The sequence below is a fragment of the Schistocerca serialis genome, chromosome 4, assembly GCF_023864345.2.
Source record: "Schistocerca serialis cubense isolate TAMUIC-IGC-003099 chromosome 4, iqSchSeri2.2, whole genome shotgun sequence".
Classification (NCBI taxonomy): domain Eukaryota; kingdom Metazoa; phylum Arthropoda; class Insecta; order Orthoptera; family Acrididae; genus Schistocerca; species Schistocerca serialis.
In genome coordinates this window covers 88,975,005-88,987,420 of record NC_064641.1, presented here as the reverse complement: position 1 = coordinate 88,987,420, position 12,416 = coordinate 88,975,005, and the positions used below count along the sequence as shown (strand labels likewise).

Sequence of the window (12,416 nt, the reverse complement as noted above, 5' to 3'; positions counted from 1 at the left end):
GCAGCAGCAATATCCAAGGAACACTATACAAATAAAAAAAACACTTACATAAGTAAGTACTAATGGAAACTATTCGAATTATTCCAAGTACTTCTATTTTCATAACGTCTAAGGTGCATTGCGCTGTGTTGCCAAATAAGGAAAAAATGCGTGCTCATCTGTGATAGTACCCGTTCTTCCAACAAAAAATTCCAGGTAGTCTTAATTGCAGCAGTCCTAAACTGTGCTACCGCCACTGAGCTGGCTTCTCATACGGCAGCCACGACACAGTACTCAGTAGACGATTGGAGGTAGCAGAACTGCAACTTCCTTATAGCAAAGATACCAATACCGATACATCTGTGATGCTGTAAACTTATTATCTTGGGCAATTCTTTGAAATATCTGGAACAACAGCGCAAGTGAAAGGCAAGAATTCTTGTCATTCTGTTGTGTGTCAGTATTAGCCTGACTGTATCATCTGCTCCTCTTACACTTCATACAGTCTTCCTCTACTTCAGTAACACAGTACTGGCTGCAGAAACCAGAACCACATGATGTCATTGAAGACTTTTGCATATTAAGCTCTCCACATGAAATCAATCCTTGATTGCATTCACTGAAATTGCAAATTTATCAATCTGTATGAATCTGTTTTTGGATTTTCATCTCGATTGAATAACTTATTACTCTTTTTATTGGTAAGTGCTGTCGCAGCAACCGCATCGTATTTATAAGGTCGGCGCGTACGTTGGTAGCGCTTTTGTTTTGCTTGTTGGTTTTCTGGTTGCTGTGGATTTATTTATCGAATTCCTATTCATTTGTAGTTCACCAAATTGGTTCAAATGGCTCAGTCGCCTAGAACTTAGAACTACTTAAACCTAACTAACCTACGGTCATCACACACATCCATGCCCGAGGCAGTATTCGAACCTGCGACCGGACTGAAGCGCCTAGAACCACTCGGCTACAAAGGCCGGCCTGTAGTTCGCCATTGCTAGTAATGTTTACATATTGAAATAGTCAATGTAGCTGTGGACGTTAGAAAATGGAAGGCCAAATTGAGAAATCGGAACGTTTCCGACATATTCTTCTGTTTGAGTTGAGTGGAGCGGTAACAACAGCACGGACAGCCAGAAACGTATGCGCCTTGAATGGACATGATGCATTTAGGCAGAGCACGGCCAGTATATGATTTTTTCGTTTTGACGTTGTTGTCTCTCCACGTTTAGGAAGACTTTCGCGGTTTCATGAAGATCGCTTAAATGCATTAATCCACAATGGTCTACGTCAGCTTACTCGAGAACTTGGAAATGCGGTGAACAGTGATCATGCCACCCTGTTGGTACATTTGCATGCAATGGGGAAGGTTCGAAATTCGGGTGTGTGGGTACCCCATGTTCTAAGCCAAAATCACAAAAATCAGCAGGTGGGCATGTGTGCATATCTGCTTGCTAGTCATCAATTGGCTCGTAAACTATACCGACCATTCCTATCCCATCTCGTTACTGGTGACAAGAAATTGTGCCTCTATGAGCCCAAACTGAGTAGCAACTCCATATACAAAACCCTGCGCGCATCCACAAAAGAGAATGTTGGGCATGTGGTGTAACAGCGACAGTTTGGTGTACTACGGATTGCTTCCTCGAGGTTTAATTATCACTGCTGACAATTATTGTCAACAACTGAGACGTCTTGCAGACAACGACCAGGAGGACTCGATTAAGTGATGGTACTCTACGATGACGCCCTTCTGCACTCTGCTAGACTGGCAGAAACGAGTACACAGCTGTTGGGTTGGGAAGTTATTTCGCGCCCACCTTATTCACCTGATCTTGCCCCCACAGATTTTCACCTTTTTCTGTCTCTATCGGACAACATTCAACATACTTACTTTCTGGATGAAAACGCGCTCGGAACATGAGTCGACTAGTTCCTCGCCTCAAAATCATGTGATTCCTACAGTCGCGGAATCGAAAAATTAGCACACTGTATTAAATAAGTAAGCAGTACATATTATTGATAACTAAAATCTATGTTCGCCTTGGTTTGTGTTTATTAAACGCAACGAACTTATGCAGCAATCCAATATTTTGTATCCCACCTGGAAGGCGGGGCGTTCGTCTACTCCTGAAAACTGTGGGTAGGACGAATGTAGGAAGCTAGGAGGAGCAGGTGAGGTAGAACACTTGGTACGGCTAATAAAAATAGCTTTACTATGTACTTAACTTTGCCTGACTTGAGCACGTAGGTGCAAAGCCGTACAGCAAATCTAACAGCTACTACACTTCTGGCCATTAAAATTGCTACACCAAGAAGAAACGCAGATGATAAAAGAGTATTCACTGGACAAATATATTATACCAGAACTGACATGGGATTACATTTTCAGGCAATTTGGGTGCATAGATCCTGAGAAATCAGTACCCAGAACAACCACCTCGGGCTGTAATAACGGCCTTGATACGCCTGGGCATTGAGTCAAACAGAGCTTGGATGGCGTGTACAGGTACAGCTGCCCATGCAGCTTCAACACGATACCACAGTTCATCAAGAGTAGTGACTGGCGTATTGTGGCGAGCCAGTTGCTCGGCCAACATTGACCAGATGTTTCCAATTGGTGAGAGATATGGAGAATGTGCTGGCCAGGGCAGCAGTCGAACATTTTCTGTATCCAGAAAGGCCCGTACGGACCTGCAACATGCGGTCGTGCATTATCCTGTTGAAATGTAGGGTTTCGCAGGGATCGAATGAAAGGTAGAGCCACGGTTCGTAACACATATGAAATGTAGCGTCCACTGTTCAAAGTGCCGTCAATGCGAACAAGAGGTGACCGACACGTGTAACCAATGGCACCCAATACCATCGCGCCGGGTGATACGCCAGTATGGCGATGACGAATACACGCTTCCAATGTGTGTTCACCGCGATGTCGCCAAACACGGATGCGACCATCACGATGCTGTAAACAGAACCTGGATTCATCCGAAAAAATGACTTTTTGCCATTCGTGCACCCAGGTTCGTAGTTGAGTACACCATCGCAGGCGTTCCTGTCAGTGATGCAGCGTCAAGGGTAACCGCAGCCATTGTCTCCGAGCTGATAGTCCATCCTGCTGCAGAGGTCATCGAACTGTTCGTGCAGATGGTTGTTGTCTTGCAAACGTCCCCATCTGTTGACTCAGGGATCGAGACGTGGCTGCACGATCCGTTACAGCAATGCGGATAAGATGCCTCTCATCTCGACTTCTAGTGATACGAGGCCGTTGGGATCCAACATGGCGTTGCGTATTACCCTCCTGAACCCACCGATTCCATATTGTGCTAACAGTCATTGGATCTCGACCAACGCGAGCAGCAAAGTCGCAATACGATAAACCGCAATCGCGATAGGCTACAACCCGACCTTTGTCAAAGTCGGAAACGAGATGGTACATATTTCTCCTCCTTGCACGAGGCATCACAACAACGTTTCACCAGTCAACTGCTGTTTGTGTATGAGAAATAGGTTGGAAACGTTCCTCATGTCAGCATATTGTAGGTGTCGCCACCGGCGCCAACCTTATGTGAATACTATGAAAAGCTAACGTTTTGCATATCACAGCATCTTCTTCCCGTCGGTTAAATTTCGCGTCTGTAGCACGTGATCTTCGTGGTGTAGTAATTTTAATGGCCAGTAGTGTAGTAGTTGGACAAACTATCGTTGAGGTAACAAAGTCAGTTATGCTAGCCCCCTATGAAGTACAAACAATGTTGCTTGGTCGTCTCCTCGGAATCAAATGGGCTGAATCCCGAGCGACGCTCGTAGAGCTCCACAGCGCCGGCCATAGGGCGCTGTCGTCGGTGTCTCGTAGTGCCAACTTATGAACTTGCGGCTACGCCGTGGCATCGTTGCTATCGATGCCACACAATATGTGACCACCAACGTACCCTTTCACAAATCGTTTTATTGTGTTTACAATGTAGATAATTATTTCCTTGAAAGTTCTTGTTTTCTAGAAAATTAATCGGAAGGTAAAATACAACATACTTCATTGAGAAATAACAAAATACTTTTATTGTTAACAGTACGAACAAGGGATGTAGACAAAATGTTCATTGCCTATTTTCGGTTATCTCAGCTTCTTGGGAAAGGGGAGAAAGGACTGACTTTATAAACTAGCATCAAGGAGCTGCCAGAACACGAACAGGAACACCGCCAAAGTAGATTATGTTTGGCGAAGAGCTGTTTGGTGCCGCGTCTTGCGTAACAGCGCCGACAGGAAAACCTCCGACAGCCATGGTGTTCGGATACAGGCTGTAAGGAGCAGTAGCATTTCGGAGTGCGATGCGAGACGAGAGGCTGACTGCAGGCTGGCCGAGTGACAGAGGCACAGGTCTGGCCTCGGGGTTCGATTCTCTGCTTACGGACTCGACGGCGTCTGCGGCGGCGTGTGTGGCAGCGGTGGTGGAGGCGGCGGCGCCGACTTGGGCCGTGTTACTCGCTGTGTTGGATGCCGGAGCCTGTGCAGATAATACGAGTTTCCGTTAGCAACTGGTGTATTGGGGCTTACCAGCCAAGGTACTGAGCACTTTGTAGAAGAGCTTTGCTGCATATTGATGGTGTTGCTTTAAAATCCATTGTAAACATTAGAATTGTGTCCAACAGTGATATCATCTATGAGAGCCCTCCTCCCACGACTGGCTCTGTCGGGTTTCAACAGTGCTGATGCAAAGTTAGCAACGTATTACAATAGTAAATAACTGTTTTTCCCTGAGACGTTGAAGTCTCTTCATTATCTACGATCGAAGCAAAAGAAATGAATTAAAACTTGTACTATGACCTGGACTCGAACACGAGTCTTCTGGCTTGTTAAACAGAAATGCTAACCAATACACCACCGCAGTACAATGGTCAACATTCCTGCACCAACTACCCAAGATGATTGGCCTCCCCAACACAAACTTCAGTTCATATCTTCTGCTTATTTCCCTTTACTCTGTCAGTAGTGGCAGTAGTGACAACGTAAGGGGAAATAAGCAGAAGAAATGAATTGAAGTTTGTGTTGTGGAGGGCAATCAACTTGGGAAGTTCGTGCAGCAACATTGGGGATTGTACTGCGGTGGTGTAATGGTTAGCATTTCTACCTAGCAAGCCAAAAGACTCGCCCTCTGTAATAAAAAAAAAACTGAGTAAAGGAATCAACGATCAACGTGAACGGATGTCTTGTGAGGTCCGCCCTGACCAAACGGAACGAACTATATCGAACAAAAAAAGTCCCGGCCGTAGAATAAATTTTAATTCATTTCTTCTGCTTGGATCATTATCACATTAAGTTTGATTCAGCGTGGGTGCTTATACTATTCTCTTTATTTGACGTAGAAATCACATCAAAGCCCATACATCCGTGTCACTTCCGTTGCGATAAATACATTGCCCGGTTTCATACGTTTATTTTAACATATAAGTGGTACATGTGATATTTTTATACCACTTTGCGGCTTACGTTGTAAGCTAAGCAAGTCTACTATGTAATTTGCGGGATATCGACAACTTTGTCCACAAGGAATTCGAACCTATATGTGCTTATTGTCGTAAGGACAGGTGATTAATCCACATTCATACTAAAAAACATACGAGTAGAAAGTTGGTAACGACGGCAAACATATTAATTACTCACAGGTTGAAAACAGCAATACCATCTTTGGAGCAACGGGAATGTTTTCGTAAAAGAAAGAAGAGGGTTATACAGTATTTGATCGCGTCGTTGCTTTCGGAGATTCGAACTAAATGCCACAGACTTGTGACACAGCTGCGTGTAACATACAAGATTTAGAGAAGGAAACCGTCCTTCTTACTATCAAGCGAACCATGCTAGCAATTAACTTTTATGATTTTATAAAAAAACAAGGAACGTCTTTTCCGGATGACCCGACGGGTATTTTACCCTCCGCACTCTACAATTCTGGTCCTGCGTGTAAACAATTCCCCACCACATTCCCTTTTAGCTCACCGGATCTTCTTCAAGAAAGAGAGCCAAGCAAAATCAAGTATGAATTTTAAAATTACTATTGGTTATTCCTATGATTGATCACTGGCATAAATTTAAGCCTAATTTACTCATTTGAGTGACATGACTATGCCTAGACACCTTTGTTCACCGCATTTTCTGAAGCCATCATATAATTACAAGCTGCACCCGAACTCTAATTGAGAATGACACTTTTCGTATTCATGGCTGATATCAACAGAGAACGTGTCACAACTCGGTTGAACCTCTGTCTCTTCTGAGTTTTTTCTTTCTAAAACGCTACCAAATCCATCTAGGCGCAGGCCAGCCACAGGTAATTTTCAAGATACACAAATTTCTACAAATAAATTGAGAAAAAAATCAGAGTATAACGTAATCTACATACAAAGGGCGAGGCAGAGAAATTAAATTCTTTGCAATAATTAATAATACGCGATATATCGATATCCCAGGTTAATAGATCTGTAAAATATCTTAGTTCCTATAACGGAGGCGATTCTGAGACAGCACTCCATATGGAAGGCAGTTCATACTAGTTTTAAATATCGTACCTCACCAAGATTGTTGAGTGACAGATATTCTGGAGCGAAGACATAAATGGAAGGCCGATTAACCATAACTGCCTCTTGGGCAGTATTCATCACGTTGCCGAAGGAACCGCTGTTGTCAGGTGAGACAAAAACAGTCTGCAAACCAGTAACTGGGTTTCTCATTGGGAAACCGTACTGGGGACTCGTTACAACGGAGCTCAGAAAAGGATACGTGTATGGGACGCCGACATCGGAAAGGAAACAGAGTGCAGATGTACCAAATGGGAAAGTTGTGTCCCCACTGCTAATGGGAAGGCTGCTAGGTGCAGTGTAAATAGGTAACTGGGTAGTCTTGACGATGTTGAACGGGTAATAAGGGTTCGGAAAGACAGGTAGGTTGCTAGATGGAACGCCGATGAGGGATCTGTCCTGAAGGTCTGCACCTCCGGATGACTTCACATTTGTCTCGTGCGGCGTCGCACTGGACAAATCATCAAGGATGTTAGGTCTCGCTGCAGCTACTGCAAACGCTGCCAGCAGGATCGTCTGTGAAAAAAAAAAAGAAAAATACACTTGTTTTATAATTCGCATTGAACTTAAAAAGTGTCCAAGTACACTGCCATCACCCATACTGTTGTCATCTCTCCTGACTGTAAAAAAGGGAGGCAACTAGTAACGCACTGCATTCTTTGAACTTGTCGCCATACTGTTCCAATCCTTCCATGGATTCAAGCACACAGACACATACAGACACGCAGAAACCAACCTATTCAGCCAAGCATATACGCACGCGTGCGTACGTACGCGAATACGCGCTGTCTCTCTCTCTCTCTCACACACATACACAACACACACACACACACACACACACACACACACATACGCACAGTAAGAAGTATGCGGCTCTGTATAAACTAATAACAGTTGATGTAAAACTTTAGCAACGTTTTCCTACTGACAGCTTTGCCACATCAAGAAGTCCGCTCACGTCTGTTTACATTTTCCACCTACAACATCTGCTTTGTTTACTATTCAAGATGTTCGGCTACTTATTTTCTCATTTATCCTGATTGTAGTTTTCGTCACATCTTGATGGCAACATGCTGGAACTTAAATGAAATATCTAAAACAGCGTAACAATTACCGTATTTACGCGAATCTAGTGCAGATGCCGGCCGGAGTGGCCGAGCTGTTCTAAGCGCTACAGTCTGGAACCGCGCTACCGCTACGGTCGCAGGTTCGAATCCTGCCTCGGGCATGGATGTGTGTGATGTACTTAGGTTAGTTAGGTTTAAGTAGTTCTAAGTTCTAGCGGACTGATGATCTTAGATGTTAAGTCCCACAGTGCTCAGAGCCATTTTATTCTAGTGGAGACTTTTTTTTGCTATACGAAGTACACAAAATTGGGACGCGCATAAGATTCGATGGCGCATCGAATACAAGCTTTAACCGTTCAACGGTATTTCTTACCCTTTGTGATACGAAGCGGCAACACATTTATTAAACTCTAGCAAGAAAATATAGGAACGGGATCGGTAAATTAAATAAATGAAGATTCTGTTTGCAGGCGTTACAACAAAATCCGTTACTGCCACGATTCGAAATTTTCTTTAGTCGTCGGTTCAAATTTTTTTTAATCGTTGAAATTTAGGTAGGATCCTGTACAGTATAACGCATTGTTGTACTTCTCGACCTCATTTCATTATTGTTGGCCTACTACAGTACTTCGCATTGTGTTGGCATTAGGTAGTCACGAAATGGAATGCAAGCAGAGAGGAATATCGATGAAGCTACTTTCAAGCGTAAAGTAATTCTTTTTTCTGAAAAATATCGTAACAGAAGGGCAGGAAGAGGGTTCAATGTAGGTGAGAGTAACATTCGCTTATGGAAGAAACAGAAATTTTGACTATTTGCAACTATCACTAGTAGAAAGAAATTTACTGGAGCTCGCAGAGGAAGACATCCTGACGTTGAAGTAAATGTTTTGGAATTCGTCCGAGAAAGGAGGAGTAATGGACAACCTGTGACAAGTAACACCATAATAAAGAAAGCAAAAGAGGTGGTATCAACTGTTAATATACCGAAGCAAGAGTTTAAGGGCAGCCGTGGATGGATTGAACGCTTTATGAAACGAGCGGGCCACGCCATGCAACAATATGCCGAAAGCTACCACAGGATTTTGAGAAGAAACTTCAAGAATTACAGCGGTATGTTATTACACTTCGGAAAGACAAGAATTTATCGATGGGCCAAATAGGCAACGCTGATGAGATTCCAATTTCGTTTGATATGCCACATAATTGCACGATTGACGAGAAGAGTACAAAAGAAGTTACCATCAAAACGTGGGTGTGGAAAACAGCGCGTAACAGTAATGCTGGAAATCACAGAAGATGGGAACAAACCTCCCCCTTTTTTAATCTTCAAGCGAAAAACATGCCCCAAGACTCCAAAAAATAAAAAGCTACTCCCTGATGACGTCATTATTCGGAGTCAAGAGAAGGGACGGATGACTGAAACTTTGATGCTTGACTGGCTCCAAAACGTATGGGAACTCCGTCCTGGTGGACTTTCCAAGCAACGATCAATGATTTGTGTTGATGCATTTCGTGGTCATCTCACTGACGACGTATAAAAGAAGATGCACAGCCTACCCAGTGACCTTGGTATTATTCATGGAGGAATGACTTCCGTATTACAACCCCCGAGCGTTAGTATAAATAAACCTTTCAAAGGTAACCTTCAGGAACGGTACGAAAAATAATGTTGTGAACCAAATCGTGAACTGACTCCGACAGGAAACATTAAGCGTGCTGCACCCTACATTATGGCTCACTGAGTAAAGCTTGTCGTTTACAGTATGTTTCTTTGTGTGTCATGTAGGTAATCAAGTTAGGCGATCTCTTTTAATAGAGAAAATGTCACTTATTACCGTAATGAGTAACTTAATAAATTATTGTGGTTTTTATAGTTCATGTATACATTCCTATTGTTTGAAATAAAGTTAGCATTGTAAAATCAATGTCAGCAATACAGAAATACCTTACCAGCGATGCGCCAAAATTCCTTCTTTTTACTAATTTAATTTTTTTAAATGGTGTGCGCATTTCATTCGATGGCGCATTAGATTCGCGTAAATACGATATTTGCCATACATTCCCTCCATCGGCCTTTTTGTAATTATGTCAATGTAGTCGGACTGTGGAAACGTTTATGGTATTTTTCCAAATGTTATAATTAGATATAAGTATCAAATTTAAGAGAGGAATACTAACGTATGAAGATATGGTCAATAAAGGACGGCATCATGGGCAATGCGACTGTTGATAATTGTAAATAGAACAGTTTACTGCTTCGATCACTCGTTGGTTTTATCACTGGCGATTCCATGGTTGGCAGTATCGTTCAAATGGCTCTCAGCACTATGGGACTTCACTTTTGAGGTCATCAGTCCCCTAGAACTTAGAACTACTTACACCTAACTAACCTAAGGACGTCACACACATCCATGCCCGAGGCAGGACTCGAACCTGCGACCGTAGCGGTCGTGCGGTTCCAGACTGTAGCGCCTAGAACCGCTCGGCCACCCCGGCCGGCTGACAGTATCGTGTTCAGGAATGTAACATCACATTATTTCTACATCTAAGTGAGGGAAAGCATAAGTGAATTACAGTAGTGGTTGCACCTCCTGGGTAGTGAAATCACTGAAAATCAGTCGTAGAATTGAACGTTTTAGGAAAAAGTGCGTTCAGTAAGGTATTATGCCTTAATGAAACTGCTCCAGGTGTAATAATACTACAGAGGTGCCGATAGTGTCGTCAGAAGCAAGCGTACCTCTACGTTAAAAATAAATTGGCTTCTTCAGATATCCTCGTCTGTTCTGTACGCTGATGATATTGCTGACCAAATGCACATACCAAAGTTTATTTTAATGCGAGATACGTTGGAAATAAGACATTGCTCAATAAGAAACTGGTAATTTTGTGACTTACTGAGGCAGCCCAACAAGAAAGAAACAAATAAGCAACTGAAATTAAGATACTGCTCAACAGTAGAAGTTACTCACCAGTCCCCTCATTTCTGCTGCTGAAGTGTACCGAATGGGTTCTGTGCCGCTGAGACGCTGACCGGAGGGCTTAAATAGTAGTGGACAGGGATGGCGTATTGACCGGTGGGTTATTATCTCCCACATTCCGGCTCCTCTTTATCACGGTCACAACAAGGGCTAAGCAGTCTTCAGATCCGCTTACGAACTGATAAGCTACGTTCCCTCACGCTCGTATGACAGAAATCTGCACGTCTAAGTGATAGGCATCTGACTTCAGCGTTCCATTCATCTGTTTACTTCGTCACACAACTCTGCCTTTCTCATTCTCTCTTAGCTTTACGGACTACGAGTGCTTCCACACACCGGAGAAATGACCAGCTAAATGTGTTCGTCGTTTCTTCGTAGATCACATAACGTCCGCCTGTCTCCTTTACTCTACAGCTCTTTACTTTTATAGTCCAGATATACACAAATATGATACGTCACTTTATTTAGTTAGTATTTTCTGGTCTTAACTTTCTTGTGGAGTACCGGACCGCGTGAGGCGGCGTTAGTTACATGTCTCATTTCCGGGAGAATCACATTTAAACATACCGGCGAGTCATCTTCATTTACGTCAATTGAAAGGGATGCTCTGTGTCGTCTTTCCCGTTCAGAACTTTCTCTGTTGCAATGAAATTGCAATTCCTTTCACTAGTTCCCTAAACTAGCTACAAATCGTAGTATTTTTCGGAAAGGTCGCTCAAACCCACTGCTTTCTAAGTTCTAAAGAGAAGAAGTAAGATGTGTCCTGGCGGCCTAAGGTTTCCATTATAAGAGGACGCACACGTTCGACTAATGATTGCGTCAGTACAATAGAGAACGGCATATAGAGTGTGCCGAGTTGAACTCACGAGGGCATAAGCCAGGTGGTATTACACTCAGCAGACCCATCAGTCAAACAAATCAGTAACAGTTTGCACTGTACGTGCTTGAGCACTGTCCTGCAAAATGTTGGTCAGGTCCTGCAAAACGTGTCATCACTTCTGTCTCTATGCTGTTCATTTTTGGCACACAACCTACGACCAGCTTAGAGACAGAAGTAATGACAGTTTCTGCAGGACCTGACGTGACCATCATTTTGCAGAACAATGCTCAAGTACGTACAGTTCAAGCTGTTACTGATTTCTTTGACTGATGGGGCTGCTAAATGCTATTCACCTACTGCACTCCAATGACTTTAGCCCTCGTGAGTACAACTCGATTTCTACAAATTCGTCGGGCAATAGACCACGCCGCTCGAACTGTCAACACAACTGGCACTGCTAAGAGTATCCTAAGACTTCCACATCGCTGGCAACGTGCTATACACAATGCTAGTAAGTCAGTAAAACTTTGAAACGCGTATCTATTTTGTACGAGCTGTAAATAAAAAGTTGCCTCTATTAAAGTTCCAACCCTTGTATTTGATCCCAAATACGATTTACGTCTTTTATAATTGCTTCAAAAGGAAGATGAATATTTCGTATTAACTAGCCTGAGTACAATGTTTAATAAATGAGATTAAATGTTGGTTGAGTCGCTAATGATGTTCAGTACACAGTTCACTCAGTCCTTCCGATACCAAGGCAACCAGGCACGCAAGCCATGTACCACTCTGACGACGAAAACTGTGGTGATTGTCCTCTTGTATTCGTATTAATTCGTAGTTAATAGTCAAACTGTAACGTTCTCATTTGAAGTTCGTATATTTACTTTGATTGAAACCTATCTCGAGATTATTGTTTGTGAAGTTGAAAAGTAATTGAATTTAATGCTACATTCGTGTGGCTCAATTACTTGAGAAATTGCCGATACAAATCTTTGATGG

At 43.0% G+C, this 12,416-nt stretch overlaps 1 protein-coding gene across 1 annotated transcript in view; it reads right to left on the bottom strand.

The window, feature by feature from the left end:
• The window catches only part of LOC126474266 (uncharacterized), a 108,808-nt gene that overhangs the window by 41,722 nt on the left and 54,670 nt on the right, over positions 1-12,416 (bottom strand). Inside the window, exon 4 of the mRNA XM_050101731.1 lies at positions 6,541-7,065. Within this exon, the coding sequence (XP_049957688.1) occupies positions 6,541-7,065 (525 nt within the window). The remainder of the gene's footprint in view (positions 1-6,540; positions 7,066-12,416) is intronic.